Here is a 20,138-nt window from a genome sequence, read left to right on the forward strand (position 1 = left end):
TAATATGAAGCTGAAATATGTGTTCAGTCCATTAAAAATAACACTCCTTTTGGCTAATATGACTATGTAATGAATGACTACATTCATTATTAATTTATTGTCCAAATTATTTTTTATTTCCTTTATAACAACTGGCATGGTGATTACAAGGTCAACTTCACTACAGGGAGTTGTGACCCATTTGCAACAAAACTGCAGCATAAAATGCAACACATTTAACTGTAATGTAGAATAATGGATGTCCACAGCCCCTCTGTTATACAAAACATTTTTTTTAAAGAATAAATAGCGCAATATTATTTCAGAGAGCTGTCCAATCAATCGGACTCTTTCCTTTTGCTTTAAGTAGCAAGTTAGTTTTAGAAAAGTGCCTACATCCAAAGAAGCCGAAATGTGCCGAGTATGGTGATGGATGTGAAGTCTCAAGGACATGATGGCTTTTCTGTGGGGGGAAAAACAGCCAGTCAGATATTCCTTTAAACTACTGCCTTGTAATTTTTAAAGGTCCAGTTTTCAGTGACCAGTGCCACTGTATACCTGCAAATTTAACTTTTGAACGATTCCGGGAAAAACGAAAAGTTAGCCCCGGTTCCAAACGATACTCGATTCTCGATACCCAAGCCTAACCACAACTGCACCATGGCAAGTATAACAGTAAAGGGACACTCCACCCATTTGCATTAAGCTTTCCATTGTTGGAAACACAGTTATACTATTGAATGGTCGTGCAACACTCTCTCATTTTCCCCTGAGACGAGAGAAATCTGCTACTTACCTTTTCAACTTCCTCCTACAATGATGCACAAATCGTCATTTTACGTCATTGTGTGTAAGAGGGGGGGATTTCTGTAAAGACTACAAGCACTAGATCCCACCCTTTCAAACCCACCCATAGGGGGTTGGGCCTAACGCGCTAACAGACCAATCACAGATCAGTGCCAGTGCGTTGATTTCACTGGCAGAAACTTTCTGAAAATATGGAGGAAGGTACTGAATACCCAGATGGATGCATTATGGAGGATTGGGATTATACATAATGTCAGCCATCTTTTTTGGAAGCTTCATTGTTTACATGCACAGCTTTTGTTTCAATCTAACTAAATTCATTCTGATTGGTGAATCTGAATGTAGTGTTTACATGTACGCTAAAAAAGTGATCGGTTGATGTGCGTTTTAACATTGCTAAGAAAATTTCCGCTCCTCCATGTGAGATACGAGACCGATAACTTACGTCTCACAGGTGTCGCTCATCGTAAATCACGCCATCGGCCTCGCGTCGTTCTCCACATGGCCCTAGCCTCGTCCTGCTCGCCACAGTAAACATGATGGATGACGACTATAGAACGCAAAAGCTGAATCCCGGACATTTTGGGTGATCTCGAAACACATTTTCGGGCAGACTCATCACGGAGAATCATTAGTTGCTTAGACTGTTGTTTACCTACTGCCTTGTCATGCATGGCAGGTCATGCAGTCATTCTTCTAGGGCAGAGAAGCAAGTGCATTCTGGGAATTGTTGTCTTTCATCCACATAAGTCAAAAATACATTTTCTGGCTTTTCTCAGTCTAGAGCTCCAAATTCAAAAATAATTTCACATTTCTTCTACATAAATAACTCATTTTAAATACACATTCATCTTTCCAGGGGTGGAGTGACCCTTAAGCATTCAGCATCTTTAAGAAGTAAAAAAAAAAACTTACTCTGTCAATCACTCTGCCCTTTCTCTGAGCATGCAAGCCCCAAAGCAGAAAGACCAGGCCATTGAGGTTCCTGCTGAGCCACAGGACCACAGCATCTGTGAAGAGCTCCCAGCCTTGACCCTCATGAGAGCAGGGTTGTTGAGCCCTCACTGTCAACACTGAATTCAGCAGCAGAACACCTGACAATGGATTTACAATGAATTTAACAAATCAGTTAGGTCTAGCATTCTTTACAAATGATGCTATAACTTGTAACAGGCTCATTCACAACTGTTCAAAAGTTTGAGATCAGTAAGAATTTTAAATGTTGTTGAAAGAAGGCTGTTATACTCACCCAGGCTGCATTTATAAAATCAAAAATACGGAAAAAAAAAAAATAATAATATATTTTAAAATGAGATGGCAAGACTTACTTTTTAAGAAGCCACAGTCTTCAGTGGCATGTGATGCTTCAAAAATTATTCTAATATGGTGATTTGGTGCTCAAGAAATATTTCTTCTTAATATCGATGTTAAAAACAGTTGTAACTGTTCTAAATTCCCTCTATAAGAGTATACAAGAAGTCCTTTTATTATTCCTGCGTTTACTTTCACTTTCAGCAGCCGTTTGCTCTGGTATTTCCTCAGGGGTGTGTGATTGAATGTAAGTTTATTTATTCATACCCAGTGAGCTTTATGCCCAGCTGCACTACTTCCTGAACTTCAGCCAGCTCCTTGTTTCCTGTCTGCCATTATTGGCCACATTGATTAATTCAGGTGTACCTGACCTCAGTAGTCATGGCAACAATAATCAGACACACCTGAATTAATCAATTTGGCCAATAATGGCAGACAGGAAACAAGGAGCTGCCTGAAGTTCAGGAAGTAGTGCAGCTGTGCATAAAGCCAGTTGGAATTGTGCACAGCATCATAATGTGAGAGTTATATACAGTGATTCACATGTATATGGTTGCAGCTGTAATCCTTTGTTACTTTGGTTTATATATATATATATAAATATCGTGTCAATAGTGAGTTCTGTTTATGTTTGTGTAACTTAAAGTTGTTAGACATACACTGATGTGTCTTTGTATTCTGTTTATTCTAGAAAAAACACATTCAATACCTTGTGTCAACCTAAAGAGTACCCTATTTCTTGTCACGCTTCTTACCGGAGCCCCCTAGTGGATGAGCATTCACCTACCTATATTCAAACCTTACATTCCCCAACATTAATTTTTTAAACATTATAACATTATGTAAAATGTTATGCCATTGATGTAATTTTTGATCAATTTAAAGCTGCAGGTCATAACTTGCTTCATGATTACATCATGAATCCATTTTCTTTGCGGAGTAATACTTGCATGACTTGTCATAGACATAAACAGATAGAAGTAACTCCGACTACAATGTTCTTCTGCAAGACACGCAGTTCTGTTTATTAACCACTAGAGCACCAAAAGGTACGGACTGCAGCTTTAATGCATCTCTGCTGAATAAAAGTATCAAGACTTTAAAAAAAAATAAAAAAATTTCTCCCAAAAATCTCCCAAACTTTTGAACAGGAGGAGTGTATGTTGATCACCTACCCTGTTTAGCCCATTCTGTGAGATCTCCATGACCTGGGTGCTGGAAACCAATAATATCTTCAGTCAGCTCCTTAAATATGTTTTCTAAACTGCAATAAGTGAAGCAAGTCAACATATTTGAAAATACAGAATTCTCATTACAGATTTACAGCAAGAGGCTGTCCTCGCAGAACACATTATTCCATTCCACTGTGCTACTTTTCTATTGTTTGTTTTTAATAATAAAGACAGACGTGTTTGATATTCGCGTGTCTTGCCTCTTTTTCAGCATATCACTCATGAAACACAATACAAAAACACACTCTGTATGAATTGCCTAAGATTTAATTTTGGGTATTTTCACAGTTCAGTACAATGTTGTACCTTGGAGGAGGAGGTTTAGGCCTGAGCACACTGAAGCCCAAACCATGAGCTTGACCTGGATGGTGATAGGGATCTTGCCCAAGAATTACCACTTTTACCTGTCAACACAAACACAACCATATTGAAATTTCACTATAAAACACTTATCTTTTATACTTCTCCCTTTCCATATATTAAGGAACTTACATCTTCAATTGCAGACAAAGTTGTCCAGTAAAACACCTGCTCAGGGCTGGGATAGACAGTAAAGCATTTCCTCTCCATTGTAACAAAAGACATTAGCTGGAAAAAAGAACAAAACAGGAACAAGTCTTTTTTTACTTTCTCTTCTTACTGTAATTTTGACAATGTCTCACACTGCGGATCGGATCACTTACTTTCGTAAAATAAGGTTTTGCAAATTCAGTCCCAATTTGTCTTCGCCAGCTTTCACCAACAGGTACAGGTACATTTCGTCTGGCCAGTCGTTCCAGTGCGGCGCGTCTGTTTTGCTCTATCTGATGCAGCTGCTCCTCACTCAGCTGCATGTTCTCACCACTAACTTGCTTTCTGCAGGATGCTGTATCATTCACAGGGGAAAACACAACAGGAGTAGCACATACTCAGTATAGCACTCTTTATGAAAGGACTGTAGATATGGTCTGCCAAAATGAAGACCTAGGAAATCTATAAAAGTAATACATATTTTTTTACACTAATTAGGCCTACCTGACTCAGTAATTTAAATACAGAGCTTGTTGGACTTTCTCAGAAACATAACCTACCTTTTGACATGCCAAAAGTAAGATGTATGCAGTGCACTGTTGCCGTTTTTTAAATACTGCTGCATCACTGTTATGCTGCCATGTCATGCAAATTCATGTTCTCTCTGCCATTTGCAAAACTGAAAGCGAAACTTCAAACCTAAACCGTGTTTCCTAAACCATGACAGTTACTGTTAGCTGAAAATAGACATGACAGGTCACATGATCTTGGACATGTTGTGTTTAAATGTAATTAAATGACATTCCTAGTGATATTACCTGTTTGATTTATTTTTAAAAAATGAACATTTTTAACCAAAAGTGAGATCTCTCTTGGTACTCTTTTTTTTTTTTTTTTTTTTTTTTTACTTTACCACTGACTCTTCAACCTTTTTGACTTGAAGGTCTCCCGTTGTACAAGACATATGCTCCCATATGCTAAATATTTCGAGTATCAGGCCTACTTTAATTATGTCAAGGCTGCCTGTTTTTAATTTATGTATTAAATTAACTAATGTAGGGTCATTACAGGAATATACACTCACCTAAAGGATTATTAGGAACACCATACTGTGTAACAGTATGTGTTTGACTATCCTGGTTTCGTCAGGGTCTCGGAAGGCACCACGTTAACTTTCTCGTATTTGAGGCGTGCTTTACGAATGCCCAGAGCCAAAGACATTGAGGAGAGAGTTTCGACACTCCCATAGACCGCCATAGGAACTTAGGAATGCGGAAGTAACGCGTGTCGTGGACTATAATGGTCGTGGAGCCGCCAATAGTTCCAACCACTAATAGTTCCAGCATTGAACCCCATTCAATTTCAGTGCTTCCTAAGTACGCTCGCTGGTAAATTAATGAAATTACTGAATTTTTTCACTTTTAACACATTAAATCTAGTCTGTAGTTATATGTTATGTAGCCACTAGCCAGGTCTAGTAGCCTAAATGATTATTGGAAGGTAATACGTTAATTGCATACGTGACCAACTCTTCACTAACGATGTTAGCTAACTTATGGTAAACTGATGTAAGTAATATTTTTATAGCATATATATCTATTGATCTAGAATAATTGTTGTGTTGTTTATGTGTATATTTTTTAAATAAAATTCAAAAGTCTTTTTTTGATTTGATAAAAAAAAATACAGTAAAAAGGAGTAATATTGAAATATTATACAATTTATTCCTGTAAAGGCAAAACTGAATTTTAAGCAGCCATTTCTTCAATCTTCAGTGTCACATGATCTTTTAGAAATCGTAATATGCTGATTTGTTGCTCGAGAAACATTTCATTATTATCAATGTTGAAAAAAGTTGTGCTGCTTAATATTTTTGGGGAAGCCTTGATACATTTTTTTCAGAATTCTTTGATGAATAGAAGGTTTGAAAATCATTTACATAATAGAAAACTTTGTTTAAACTTTAAACCCTTTCAGGCTTTTTTCGGAGTGTACATAATTGTCTTTAAAATAGCCTACTACAGTATGCAGAAAAAAGGGACATTTCTTTTTTGCCAGGTTTATATATACTTTTACGTTTTTAATAATACTTCATGTCCTAAATGTAATTTTATAATTGTATCTATTATTTAAAAAAAAAATCATTTCCTTACAGTGCAACATTATATACTGAATTCCTCCCAATGAAAACTAGAGGGATGTCCATAATCCTGTTAGGGGTAATTAAGACCACTTTTTATTCAACTATTGCATTTTTTAGTATGAAATTATTGTAAATTTAACTGCTCTCAGTTAGATGGTTAATGTTGTAACTGAGGCAATGTTTTGTAGGTTATTATTAAATATACAGTAATATTTTTTTTCTCTCATAATGAGAATTACCAAAGTATGTTCTTATGATCTTGATAATTAAAAACATGAATTAATCTGCTTTCATGATAGGTGTTTGAAGTGTTATTGGCTATGATGATCATGCCCATTAGGCTGGAAATGGCTACTAGCTTTCTCCACTTTTCCTCTTGTTATCTTTGCTGCCTCCTGCTGTGTATGTATGGCTGTAACAATGTTTTAAACTGTTACTTGACACAAGGCTCATGTACAGGTGCCTGAAATTAGATAATGTATTAATTCTACACTTTGAATGCTGATTGTGTGCATATGTCATATAGTCATTACCAGAGAGAGCTATTTGATGTACTGAGAGGCAGCGAGAACAAGGCCCTGAACACAAGTAGCAGCGTCCAATGGGAGCTTTATGCCTACAGGAAGACACACAGGTATATGGAGCTGCCAGTCCTACATCTTTTCTCTACATTGTGGAATGTCTCATTTAGGATATTTATGTTGTAAATTACAGTAGCAAAATTGTGAGTGTGTTATAGTGTTCTAGACTGATCGTGGGAGAATTAGAGATCTTTTTATTCCAGAATAACGCAAGACGACACTTTTGATCTGGTTTATCTGGTACACGTATTGTTAAAAAATGCTAAATCCTTCCACATACAGTAAAACTTCAAAAAACGTACCTTTTGTTTTGTATATTATGGTCTTGTGCTGCTAACCACTGAGCTGTTCGCAGAATCTACTGGTGAGTGGTTACGTACTAATTATTTTGTTTTTTAAAGAAGTCTTGTATGCTCATCTAGGATGCATAAATGCAGTAAATACAGTAAAATTGTGACCATATTTTTTCTAATATGTTTAATATAAGATGCCAAAGAGCTCCAGTAAAATGCTGATATAGTGCTCAAAAAAAAAAAAACTTTTCCTATTATCATCAATGTTGAAAACAGTTGTGCTGCTTAATATTTTTGTGGAAACTATGATGCATTTTTTCAGGATTCCTGAATAGAAAAATCATAAACGTCTTTACTGTCTTTACTGGGGGCACATTTAATTATGTGTGTATTGTGAATGTCAGTCTAATTCCAGTCACTGACAACTCAAGTATGGGACCTCAGTGCAATTTGAAGTACAAATATCTTTTCATGACTTTTCATGATTATAAGGACCTTCTGTGGACCACCTTTGCAGAATTCCCAGGTGACGTGGCACCACATGTCATTCTTCCCTGTCAAGTGTTGTTTTTTAGTTAGCCTAATCAACCTAAATGCAAACATTGTTATACAAGCCACATACAACTAATAGAAAACTGTGTGATTTATGTCTTGATGTTAGAATATGTATTCTGATCTCCGTGTGGATGATTGATCGAATAGGCTGGGCACTTTTCTTTTTAGCATTCTCTCTGTGTATCCTGCCACTGTACGCCTGCATAGATACATTCGTCAAATCATCAAAAAAGCTGTACAGACACTGAAAAGTATTCCAAATAATCTTTGTATTTAAAATAAAAATAAAAAATAGCCTAAATATTTTTCAAGAAACTGTAAATGACATGTTTTTCCTTTACTATTTCCAGGACACTTTTTTACAGTCTTTATTTTCATTGCTCGAGCCTGAATAACAGCTGGCAGGTTGCGTGTGTTTATACACCTGAGGTAAAGCTTAATTGCAAAGCGGCTTATTGTGCTTATAGTCAATCCCAGTAGAATTTTCATTCAGCCATTTCAGGTTTTCCCCACCGCAACCAGGGCTGGTATCGGTACAAGCAGTGGGATGGCTCGTATTGGAGCTCTCGTCACTCCATTTATTGCTCAGGTAGAGCATTCATACAAAATTCCTAGAAGAATAAAAGTTTATTGAACATGTATTGATGCATGTTTGTTTCTGTTCCCCCCTTTGGTACTTCTGAAAACATCAGTTTACCTGACTCTCTCTGCGTATTTAATATGTTGCTTGCTGGGCACAGTAGCATCCTGGAAACAATGGAAACAACCCGGGTGGAGTACAGGAGTCAATTCAAAACACCATGGAAGAAAAACACATAAGGCCACATTGTTCTGAGACAGCCAAGACTTTCAGCAACACGTCTCCAGCTCATGGAAAGCTGAAACCGTTTGACGTCAGGAAGAGTAGTAAAGAAAAACATGTATAATCAGGCCATGCTGGTATACTGAATGTTAAGTGCATCTATATGCACTGAAAAATTCATCAGAGAACCTGTGTTTCTCAGCTTTTTTCTTTTGGTACATGTTTTTGATGCCAATACTTGTGTAACTAAAAGATCCAATGAAATGGTGTGATAAGTGTAGATTTCTGTGCTTTGATATTTTTCCAATAGACCCTAATGCACACCTACTGTCTACTTTTAGCATAAAGGTGGATCGTATTAATATTGGTTTGTCATGTCTTTGACATTTCCGCAATATTTATTTATTTTTTTAGTTTCTATACACAAATAGACTTCAATTGTGACAGCCATTAACCAGGGGGGAGGGATATTCTTGTTCTAAAGAGAATTTGATTGAACAAATGAGTCATCAATATTTTTTGGTGATTTTTCTAGGATTAGAAAACTAGCTGGAGTTGCTAGAATAAGCCCGCCCAAAATTAATTGAAAATAAATTTAAATGTGTATAGCCTATCTGCTTAAACATCAGGACAACATTTCAGTGGAGAGCTTTTATTTATTTATTTTTATTTTTTTCTATCATAACCAGATGTTGAATGTGCATTAAAAAACACACAGCTTCAGTTTTGGTTGCTGAACCATACACCTTTCTCTTCGTCATAGGGAGGAAGGAAAAATCTAGCGACCAAGCATTACGTTAGCTTTGAGATAGTCTACATCATGAGGGTTCTGGTAGTATGTGGATGATTGGGTGATGAGTCTGCATAGGATGCACTGTTGTCAGGGAGAAGTGCAAGTCACCTTCACGCGGTTGGCCCAGAAGCCCATATCTAACACAGACGATCACAGAACTACACCAACCACGGACGGCGGTACCGAAACAAGGTCCATTATGTCTTGTCACTAAATCAACGGTCCAGCCGCGAAGATAGAGCACAGACCGTTGTTTATTAGCATCGTTGGCGTGAATGAGAATTTGCAGAATCGTCGAGGTGGATGACAAAGCCGATGATGATGGGTGTATCGCTCCGCTAAATAGATTTAATGAGCCTCTGAATGCATTAACCCCGTCACTGGCGGGCGCACAATCAGAGCAGGACATCTCGGCGTGTCCTCTTCGGACCGGAGCGCCTGTGAGGTTTCGCTGAAGGCTTTGCATCTCAGCCATGGCTCTGGTGACTCTGCAGCGCTCCCCTACACCCAGCGCGGCATCCTCAGCCAGCACCAACGCGGGGGAGGTGAGTGAGTGGAGGCTGACCGGCGGACGAAATACCGGGGATGCATGTGTAAATAGCGCCTAAACAGCTAATGTTCGCCGGGCATTTTTGCTCTGGGATCAGTTTTCCTTTCTAACGATGTGTAAATGTGATACTACAAGAAGTCACCGAGTTCAACCTGCTGTGTAGGTGATAAGCGCATGGTGAAGTTTTGACATAGCGTGGAGGAGGTGTTCTCAGGCAGTGTATCAGAGCGCGGGCGCGTGGCTTGATGATGGGGATTAACTTGACTTGCCCAAACAAAATAAAGCATGTCAATGCTGATTTTGTTTATATATTGTTGAAATGGTAAAAACAAAATAAACAAAAACGGTGCAGTTGGTTCATTTTTCTGGTAGTCTAGTTATTTTCCTTTAGTGGCCGTAGGCGGCTTGGTGTTACATTCAATAATGTAATCTAATTTGTGTTGCGGATTACAGTAATAAACTTGACTTGTTTAACGTAATAGGTCGATTCAGCCATACCACAAATATACTTTAGAACACTTTCTTATTATTTGATCGCCTTCTGGACTACCAATTGAGCGTTTGCCTCGTTTCGTTTGTGAACAAATTGTTCATTGAGTCGAATCCTTTCCTGCCTGAACGATTCATTCACGAATCAGACTGAACAAATTCGAAACGCACTGAATCGGTCTGAATTGTTCGAGTCAACCGACGGCTCATTGAATTTATTTTAGATCTCTATTCGGGCATATGCGATTCATGAATAGTAATCTAATACATACTGCATTTTGACTTTGAATAATATAGCGCAAAATTATATTACTTTATTTACCGAATAGTAGAAATCTTAGAAATAAAACATACTAGAATGTTAACGACTTTGTGTGGGTTTTATTATCAGCACATATGGAGTGGCCTTTAATAGATAATAATTCTTTCAAACGCATTTTCAGCCAAGAAATTTCAATGTGAATGCAAAATATATTCGGTTCTAAATGACTCTGTTGGCTAAATAATGGTTCCCACTTCCCTGAACTATTGCATAAAAACGTAATAATTAACGCAATTACACCATGACTTAATAGAATAGCCGAATCGTTTTTTGAATTGGTTATTTGAAACGAACTGTTTGAAAGAACCGAGTCTTCCTCTCAGTACTCCCAGTACACTCACTGCAATGATGTCATTGAATAGATACTCTGCCTGGTGACCAATCATGAGTCCCAGAATATTGTCATGTCTCCCCCCAGATTTTGCTATGCAGCTTCTTAGAGACAGCCCACTAATGAACTAGCTTACTATAGCAAAAGCCTACAGTAATGCTCATCATCATCATTAGGCTTGCAGTTTTGATTGTGTCTATCACAAGTGTTTGTGTTTTTCTTTACTTGTGTTTTACTTGATCGTAAAACGTTTCTGCAAACTATTTTGAAAGTCTTAAGTTCAGGGCTTGCATTTCTGTATCCATCGTATCAGTCAGGCTTTTAATAGCTTTGTATGGGCCTGCAAACCACGATGTGAGTGTGAGACATTCTTCATAATTGGCTGATAATAAATGCAAAGTAATTTCATATGGGATGTTTTCTATCAGGGCCCTTTGTAATTACCCTTTTGCTGTTTTATTTGTCAGGATTTAGGCAGTGATGATGACCGAAAAGCAAACCTAAGGTCAGTGCTATTTTATTTAGAGTAATCATTTTTTAACTATGATAATAAATCTTAATTTTGGATGTATGTGTGGCCTATTTCAGCCTCAGTGAAAGTTTCTTCATGGTAAAAGGGGCAGCTCTGTTTTTACAACAAGGGAACAGTGCACAAGGGCCCAGAACACCCACCCATCATAAAAATGCAGGTAAACCACAATAAGGTTGTAAGTAACAGAACAATGTCTTGAACTTTTAAAACGTTTTTTTTTTTTTTCATTGTAACAAGAAACAGAGTAGTGCATAATGTAGTGCATGGAAAAATATTGGCCAATTTAGGGGGGGCTTGCCTTCCTCAATGCCTATGATGGTTATAGCCCTGAACCACAACAGTAAAAGTGGATGTGTGACACATTTCCCTTGATGAAACAACTTGATGAAAATAGTGGTTTATTTCCCATAAGATTATTACTTATCTGATTTTTTTTCTTTTTATTGATCGTTTTGTTGTTGTTGTTTAAGGTGATCTACCACAGCACCTACAAGTAATGATAAACACCCTCCGTTCTGAGGATAGAATTAAATTAGTAAGTGGCATACACTATATCTAGAGCAATGTAGGAATGGCTTCTGCTCTTAACGTGTGTACACCAATGTACACTGTCTCTATCAACAGGTTGTAAGGTTAGAAAGTGGATGGACAGACCATGTGCGCTACATGGTGGTTGTCTACACAAACGGGTGTCAAGACACGGAAGAAAACATGCTGCTTGGGATGGATTTCACAGATAAGGACAGGTAAGAACCGGGTTGTGCTATCTGATAGCCTTTATGCATTCACTGCATTATTATTCATAACCACACCGATTGGTTTGTTTGTTGCAGTAAAAGTTGCTCTATTGGGATGACTCTTCCGCTTTGGAGTGATACCAAGATTCACTTGGATGGAGATGGGTAAGTATCCCAGTTCACTAAAGGTTAAAATGCATGTTATTGATTTTATTGTGAATGAATCATTCATGCATGCTTCATTTTTTGTAATCTTTTTTTTTTAAGCTAGTCATTTTTAATCAAAATGTATCTCTGGTGACAAATGCTGGACTTCAATAATTTTGTCCTCATAAAACCCCATCACTACAAGCTCGCATTCACATCTGCCTTCATCCAGATCCAAGTCCCCCTAACCCCCTAAGTTGCAGGAGTATGGAAGAATTTTTTTAGTTTCCAATTTTTTGTTTAATTGATTGCTCACACATACCATACACATTGAAATAATCTGAATTTGCCATTAGTCAGCCTGTTTATGTTTGGCCAAATTAAAATCACCCTATATGTTATGTGTACAAAGAATGACCTCTACAGGTTCAGTTTGAAATAACATGTTTATGGTCTTGGTGCATGTGATATTTAGAGTTGTACAAGGGGTGGGAAAAATAGCATGCTTCTGCTTCATACCGCTCCTTTTCAGGCATATTGCAATTATTGTTTATAACACTATAGATATTGTTTCTCCATTCGGTATGTTGGAACACACTCATTGTATTTTTATATTTTATTTTATTTTTTGTTCAAAATAAAGAAAGAAAGACCTGGGGATATTGGCAGATATCCACTGATTTGTGGTGTAAAATTGTTCCACTGACCAACCTGGGAAAGCAAAATCCTCTTGCTGCCTGCTTATGGATTCTATATAATCACAAATGATGCCATTGCTCATAATTTGCATGCCTGAACTCCTCTCTTCTCTTCTCCCAGAGGTTTCAGTGTAAGCACAGCAGGAAGACTGCATGTTTTTAAGCCAGTGTCAGTCCAGGCCATGTGGTACGTTGGCTTGTTTTTTATTTGTTGTTTTATGCTGGAAAGAGATTTCAAAGTTAAATATACAAACTATTACATAACCTCTTGTAGTGTGTTTATAACATGTTTTTTTTTATTATTATTATTCTTACACACTTTGTGAATTTATTATATTTGACTTATTGTATATTGCAGGTCTGCCCTCCAGATGTTGCACAAAGCATGTGAGGTGTCCCGTAGATACAACTATTTCCCTGGAGGGATGGCCCTTACATGGGTTGGCTATTATGAGAGCTGCATCTCTTCAGAGCAAAGCTGTATCAATGAGTGGAATGCCATGACAGATCTAGAGACCACCCGGCCTGACTCCCCAGTCATGTTTTCTGATCAGTGAGTAATATGACATTGGATAAAATAAAAATTCTATGATGAATCTTCAAAGCTACATAAATGCAAAAACAACAGATTGATAAACTGATTATAAGATTGAATACTCTTATATGGGACTAAAATCTTTATTAATTCACATATATTGACATTGCTTGTCATATCATAAACAGGCCAACAGAGAGAGAGAGAACAGAATGTATGATCAAAGCCAAACTCCGAAACATAATGATGTTTCAGGACCTGGAAAATATTACTTCTAAGGAGGTATATGTAATTAGGGTTTTATGCCATGCTTTACATAAATGATTCAGCCATAGAAGGAGCATTAAATTGAATCCTTTCACTTCCGTAGATCCGAAATGAGCTGGAACAACATATGAGTTGCAACCTGAGGGAGTATAAAGAGTTTATTGACAATGAGATGCTGCTTATCCTCGGGCAGATGGACAAGGCTACGCTCATATTTGACCATCTGTACCTGGTAAAGCTTCCTCCAAGATTTCTCTGCCATGCTTGGTTCTTGTTTGGTTAAGATTTTTGCTTACCTAAAAAGCACATACTGCTAGTTTACTGATGGGACAGCCTGCATTCACTGATGCATTGCAACTTTTTATTTTATTTTTACTTAGTTTTTAAACAATCATTTAGAAATGTATTCATTTAATTGGCATATATTTACACTGAAATCAAAATTGTTGAACACACGCTCAACTTGCATTCCCTGAAAACAAGAACCCCTTAAGTGCACAACAAAATGATGGTTATCGACAGGAGCTTTAAGACTCTAGTAGCTAATAAAGCTATTGTTGTTGTGCATGTCATTAATTTCAGGGCTCAGAATGGAACGCATCCAACTTGGAGGAGCTTCAAGACTCTGGGTTAGTGCTGATATATATATCGACCTACTGTGTGTCGTTAAAGATTACAGTATGTGTGTATTTAACACAAATCTGCAGTATACAGTCTAACTTTGGTTTATTTTTATGCAGGGTGGGGTATATCCTCAATGTCACAAGAGAGATTGACAACTTTTTCCCAGGTACCTTTTGTTATTGTAACGTCCGTGTTTATGATGATGAGACTACAGATCTGCTGGCGCACTGGAACGAAACCTACAACTTCATAGTTAGAGCCAAGTGAGTTACTTTTCATGGTTAAAAAGATATTGTCGTGATGTTTCACTCAATAAAGGACCCTTTTATGACTTGGATGCCTGTGTGTCTTTCATATAGGAAAAACAACTCTAAATGCCTAGTACATTGCAAGATGGGAGTGAGTCGCTCTGCATCCACTGTCATTGCTTATGCTATGAAGGAGTATGGATGGTCACTTGAAAAGGCACACAGTTTTGTTAAACAGAAAAGGAATATAGCACAACCCAATCCAGCTTTTATGAAACAACTGGCTGAGTACGAGGGGATTTTAGATGCCAGGTAGGAAAAGCCAAGATAATGAGAAACATGTTCTTTTTAACATCATCATTTTTTATATTTATTAATTTAGCATACACATTTTATTCAGAGCATCTTACTTTTTAGTATGTATGTTTGTTGATTATTGAATAATGTGAAAAAGACCAACTTTAGAACAGCCTGAATTTCCATGCTGGTGAAGCCAGTCAACCAGCTTGGTCTTTCTGGTCAAAGCTGATTGAACAACAAAGACTTGTTTAAGTAGCCTGGTGGGGACACAAACATCCTACACAGTTACTGGTGACCATGAAATAAAAGGACCAAAACCTTTAGCTTTTTTTGTTTTGTGAGATTTCTTTGGTTGTGTTTTCTCTTTTCACACTGTCAAGAGGTGACTGCTACCTTTGTTTTCTGTCATTGTAGCAAGCAGAGACACAACAAACTCTGGCAACCAGATGGTGATGAGTATTCGCTGGAGGGCCTTCAGGCTTCAGCTGCCAGTGATGACCAGACTCCACAAATTTCGTCACTACACCCTGATCAGGTGGAGATGGCTTGGGGCCACGGAGGAGCAAGTGCTTCCTCCTGCTGCGGAGAAGAGCCAACAGACCATCTGAATTACAACTACTACTTCCGGCGACTCTCGGACACTGCTCTGGACAGCGAACCCTCCACGCCAGTTCGAGGTCCTCCGCTTTTAGGCATGGAACGTGTCTTTATTGAGATTGAGGACGTGGAGAGGGATGCGTTGTTGGACGATGAGGGTTTCCCCATGGCTCACTTGGCCCTTCCTGGGGAGGGGACGGCAGCCCAGACCTGCGGCCGACTGGAGCCCTTGGAGGACATGCGCATGCGGCTGGAGTTCAGCACGGTGGAGGAGGAGGATGAGGAGGAAGCACAAAAGGAGGAGGCAGAGATGGCTGCCTTAGCTCGTGGTGAGGAGACGCAGAGGGAAGACGGGAGCCTGGCTAGCTCTAACCGCTTTAACAACGAGAACGCCAACAACAGCAACAGGCTGGCCGGGAAACGCAGCTGCCCTTCTGGCTTTGACGTGAGTATGACGTCTTAGCTGTAGCGGCAGCTCTCCTGGCTTGTATGCAAGCTTATAGCTCAAAGAGCTATTTTCTGTGAATCCATCCTAAACGCTTTACTTTCTCTAAAGCATCCCGTACTCTTACACCTTTAAAAAACCTAACCATGCATTCTCCCTGCCTGTGTGTATTCATCGGTTTAGGACAGTGCTAGCATTGGAAACCCCTACAAAGTGAAGCCCTCATATCAGTCGTGCCGAGACTGCCTGCGCCTGCCCAGCGGCCGCCGCTGCGAACGTCGCACCCATCGCCTTAACCTGCCACGTCATGCTGGCCTTCCCAGTCTCTCCATCAAGGCCCCCGGAGGACACAAATTCAGTCCCGCCTCCGACAAAAAGGTGCCTCCTCCTGCCTCTCGGCATCACTTGAGCAGCGGGCACTGCCATTGCTCCAGTCGGTCCAACTCGGACACTTACCTCAAGCAACCAAGGTGCGAAGACCTTCCTCAGGATTTGCGTTTTTCCTTGGAGACTGAGGACAAAATGGAGGGGGAGGACGAGGGGAGCTTCAGCAGTACTGTGACCGAGCTCACTCTCCTGAGGCTGAGTCTGGGTGGTGAGAGGCCTTTGGCGGAGCTCAATCAGGGGGCCCAGCCGGAGACACAGCTGGTGCACCATAGACTGGAGCAACTGTCCGGTCCTCAGTCAGAACAGATGGACTTGAGTGTAGAGGACACTGCCATGGAGGACATGGAAGTGGATGAGGGGAGCTTTCACAACTTGCCCCCTGGCTCCAGTGAATTCCAGAGAACACTTGCACCGGGCTCATCCCTGACGCGCAGCTCCAGCAGCGACAGTCTTCAGAGAATTCGGAGAGGCCAGCCGGGCTTGGTACGCCAGAGAGCCCAAGAGATTGAGACCCGTGTTCGGCTCGCCGGACTGACCGTGTCCTCCCAACTTAAAAGGTCTAATTCGCTGGCAAAGCTAGGTGACTTGGCCATTTCCACAGAGGACCTCACGCTTTCTGCCACAGTCTCAATTGACTATGAGGAGCAAGAGCCTTCACTTTGCTGGGAAACCTCTTGCTCTCCCAAGCTCTCTTTAACTCCAACTCTGTTGCAGAGTTTGAAAAGCTGACTCAGCGATGTCAGAACTGCTTTCTCAGTGAATGGGACTGCTCCAGTCCCACAGCCATTGAAAGCAACCGTGGAGGCTGAAGCTGCAAGACTCCTCATGAGAACAATCAGGCCAGGCTTGGACATCCTTCCAGCAGCCCTTTACATAACTGCACTGCATTCTTCATGTGTCTGTCTGCTTTAACTAAGATATATATTAAAGCATGCTCTGGCTTGGACATTCATTAACGGCTTTGTTGATATTGCATTTCTTTGTCTTGCTAAAGGAAGCCCAACCTATTATAGGTTTACTATACGTGTGGCCCATCGACAGGTGGCATAATAAAGACCTGGTTAAATAAAAAATAGCCCATTTTAATGCCAACTAGTAGGTTTTATTTCCAACAACAATATTGACGAAATTTTGCCTCCCAGTTTGACCACCAGCAAATTTATGTGCTATTGCAGATAAGCCAATTGAGATGATTATTTACGAGTAAGAAATTTTATTAGATGTAGATGCTGATGCATGACCATGATAACATTTTAGCGATGGCTTTATTAAAACAAGATACAAAATTTTGCCCAAAGTAATGAATATTTTAAACTTTGTTGTTCACTTGAGCTTTTGTCTTTAAAAGCAGCACAAACCTTTGTGAAAAAATTGTCGTCAAAATTGAAAGTTTAGTCTGAAATTTGTGAATGTCACTGTGTCATTCCGAACTGATCCTTAAATGTTGCCGTTTGCAAAAATGACATCAACAAAGCCATATAATTATTGTCTATTTCCAGAGAAGAATGCAACATGAATGTCGTTGGCTATTCGTCTTACAATTCTCTAATTTGCTTCTCAGCTGGTGTTTATCAGATCAACTACATCTGAAATATGCTACAAGGGCATAGCTCCTGTTATGTAATTTAGCTTAAGCTGTTTATTGTACAAATTGTAGCCTGTGATGTGCAAAAAGGCTTTAGCAGCAACACATTAGTACAATACAGTTTGATACAAGTTGATCAGAGGATGTTCAAATGTGTCACTATCGTCCTTTAAAAGGTCCTTTTAAAGTGTCTCCTATACAAAATGACATCATGGCATCTGAAAATAACAGTAAAGTGCGTTAAGTATTCACAGGTACGAACAGTGCATTATCTTATGATATTGTGGCCATAGGGACTTTACTACCATGATGGTGTCTGATATGTGTAAAAGAACACAAAGTTTGATAAATTCACTGGCATAACTAGTAAGTATTGGTTAAACTTGACCTTATTTTTTTTCATATATATGTAATTTAATAATTGTCATTTAAACTGTTATTTATCTTTGTTGTCTATTAAGCTTTTTTTCTCACTTTTTTTGTGGAAAAAAATTTAAATATGCAAAGTGGCCTGTGCAATAAGTGTAAGCAAGAATTTAAAGAGAATAATTTTTATTTAGTAACTAGTTTTCATTTAGAAGAACGGAAATCAGATGCGAGAGAAAAGCACCTTAAGTGAGTTTTGAGTGAAAGCTTTTTTTTCCCATATGGTCCACATTTCATCCGTATTTTAATGAGGACATTCCAATTTCAAACTGTATAGGTTTCGGGTGGCATTACTGCAAATCAAAATTATTACGATTGCCAAAAAGGATGGCCTCCCATAAAAGACTAAAGTTGTAGTTTTGTTTTCCGCTCATGGCTCATACCTCCTCCCAGCTGCTGCTGATCTGAGTACAAGACATTTCATTTCTTCAGACATGCAAGTGCCTTACCTGTTGCCATTTGCAATCAAACAGTTCTTCGGTACAAACCGCTTGTTTCACAGAGGTTTTGTCTTCACCTGGTTGCGGTCTTTATAGTGCAACGTTTATTTGTGGCTTATTTTTGGGCTTGTTTGTCTTTTCATTTTGATACTACATTTCATATTTGAATAGAAGAGACCAAAGTCATTTATTTATTGTCGTGTTTTGACATGTTTGAACACACTAAGCTAACAATAAAATCAACTGGAGAAACTGTAAGATTGCCTTTAGCCCTAACTTAACGGCTCTTAAAAGAGACTGGGAACATACATCAGATATTGTACTTAATTTTGACCATTTTAAGTTGTGTTGCACTATGTTTTATAATGTAATGTTCAGTTAATTATGAAAAAAAATAAATTGTTTATTGTCTGCATCAGAAATGGACCAGTATTGCATTTATTTACAGCCTTGAGTTCCTCATAAGGAGAGAGAGACATGTTGATAATTATTATTTTTTTTAAATGTATAATAATAATGAACTTCTTAGTATGAGGGCATTTTCTAAAAAATGACAGTAAATTAAATTACACATTAATGTAGAAAAAGTGCTGCTTTGTCTGACCTTTGAGTGCCTCACAGAGGGAAATCTTATTTAATTAGGCAAATGTGATTTTGACATCACAAGACCAGCCTAGAGCAGTCTAGATCCAAAGACGTATCTGCATCATTGGTGAGGATTTTTCTCCTTAGGAATACATGAACACGGTGAGGTTGTCAGCTGTATTTCTTTTGCTTATGTTAAGTCATGTAACATTTGCATTTGCCAGTCATGTGATTTCTGCTGTATTGTAATCAATCTGGGCAGACATACATAAATGTAAACGTATTTGTGAATTACTTGTCTGGGGAAGAACTGTCATCTTGGGGAAAAAACTAGTTATAAAGATAAATTTAAATGTGAAACTGACTTTTTATGATTTAAAAATAGGCCTACAATTAGTCTCTGTATTCATTGAACCTTGTCGCCTTGTTCATTGTTTTGCATAGATAATAAAGACAGTTATTGAATAAGGAAAGTTACTGATAGTTGTCATTTGAATAGTGTGTGAGCAATTCCAATAAGTGTCTTAAAAGCTCAAAGACAACCAGTCTTTCATCACCAAAATTACATATTTAAGCATTTTTTCTTGAAGGTATACTCCACAGTTTTTTTTTTTATAATAAACAATGTTATTCCCTTAAAGTCCCTGTAAAGGCACAATATAAATGTTAGAAATGTATTACAACATATTACAAAGACTGTGAACTGTGAAGTACTATATTGTGGAGTTTTTCACAGTTTTATCATTGCTAAGTTCAGGATTTTATGGGCGGGGCTATAGCGGAGGCTCCATTTTGTCACCATTCTTGGTCGAGTTACACTACTCGTGTAACTGCATTTAAATAGGGAAAACGTGGAGGTGTTTGGTCACATCAATCCTAATAAATGA

General features: G+C 38.5%; 3 protein-coding genes across 4 annotated transcripts; 2 read left to right on the top strand and 1 right to left on the bottom strand.

Moving 5' to 3' along the window:
* Window positions 1-10: 10 nt before the first annotated feature.
* On the bottom strand, window positions 11-5,083 carry LOC120469730 (uracil-DNA glycosylase). 2 transcript variants are annotated; one of them, XM_039658888.2, is made up of 7 exons: window positions 4,924-5,083; window positions 4,013-4,194; window positions 3,822-3,917; window positions 3,636-3,733; window positions 3,273-3,361; window positions 1,702-1,880; window positions 11-442 (listed from the first exon to the last, which is right to left on the bottom strand). In XM_039658888.2, exons 2-7 carry the CDS (start codon window positions 4,160-4,162, stop codon window positions 302-304), a joined length of 753 nt encoding a protein of 250 aa, XP_039514822.2. In that variant the 5' UTR covers window positions 4,163-4,194; window positions 4,924-5,083; the 3' UTR covers window positions 11-301. The 2 variants fall into 2 exon arrangements, with proteins under 2 accessions (XP_039514822.2, XP_039514821.2); XM_039658887.2 differs by lacking the exon at window positions 4,924-5,083 and adding an exon at window positions 4,400-4,543.
* Window positions 5,084-5,138: 55 nt separating this feature from the next.
* svopb (SV2 related protein b) lies at window positions 5,139-8,337 on the top strand. The gene is given in 15 exon segments (XM_089130701.1): window positions 5,139-5,227; window positions 5,995-6,058; window positions 6,282-6,316; window positions 6,318-6,396; window positions 6,519-6,568; window positions 6,570-6,616; window positions 6,722-6,804; window positions 6,867-6,931; window positions 7,261-7,382; window positions 7,523-7,634; window positions 7,775-7,806; window positions 7,809-7,840; window positions 7,914-7,999; window positions 8,084-8,182; window positions 8,184-8,337. Coding segments are annotated over 15 exon segments (1,149 nt in total).
* A 676-nt stretch (window positions 8,338-9,013) lies between these two features.
* On the top strand, window positions 9,014-19,718 carry ssh1b (slingshot protein phosphatase 1b). The gene is made up of 15 exons (XM_039658864.2): window positions 9,014-9,551; window positions 11,166-11,203; window positions 11,287-11,387; window positions 11,701-11,765; window positions 11,855-11,976; window positions 12,064-12,132; window positions 12,934-12,999; window positions 13,171-13,365; window positions 13,536-13,629; window positions 13,718-13,846; window positions 14,197-14,243; window positions 14,355-14,501; window positions 14,598-14,798; window positions 15,201-15,828; window positions 16,012-19,718. Exons 1-15 carry the CDS (start codon window positions 9,480-9,482, stop codon window positions 16,942-16,944), a joined length of 2,907 nt encoding a protein of 968 aa, XP_039514798.2. The 5' UTR covers window positions 9,014-9,479; the 3' UTR covers window positions 16,945-19,718.
* Window positions 19,719-20,138: the final 420 nt, after the last annotated feature.

The sequence above is a fragment of the Pimephales promelas genome, chromosome 4 (assembly GCF_988280905.1).
Source record: "Pimephales promelas chromosome 4, fPimPro1.hap1.1, whole genome shotgun sequence".
Classification (NCBI taxonomy): Eukaryota; Metazoa; Chordata; class Actinopteri; order Cypriniformes; family Leuciscidae; genus Pimephales; species Pimephales promelas.

Excerpts from the sequence above, each read along its gene's own strand:
- LOC120469730 (XM_039658887.2), bottom strand. Across the intron at positions 3,918-4,012 it reads CAAAACCTTATTTTACGAAA|CTAATGTCTTTTGTTACAAT; the intron begins GTAAGTGATCCG and ends TCTTTTTTCCAG. Across the intron at positions 3,362-3,635 it reads CCTAAACCTCCTCCTCCAAG|TTTAGAAAACATATTTAAGG; the intron begins GTACAACATTGT and ends CACTTATTGCAG.
- ssh1b (XM_039658864.2), top strand. The coding sequence starts at position 9,480 with ATGGCTCTGGTGACTCTGCAGCGCTCCCCTACACCCAGCGCGGCATCC. Across the intron at positions 13,630-13,717 it reads AAAATATTACTTCTAAGGAG|ATCCGAAATGAGCTGGAACA; the intron begins GTATATGTAATT and ends TCACTTCCGTAG. Across the intron at positions 15,829-16,011 it reads GCTGCCCTTCTGGCTTTGAC|GACAGTGCTAGCATTGGAAA; the intron begins GTGAGTATGACG and ends TCATCGGTTTAG.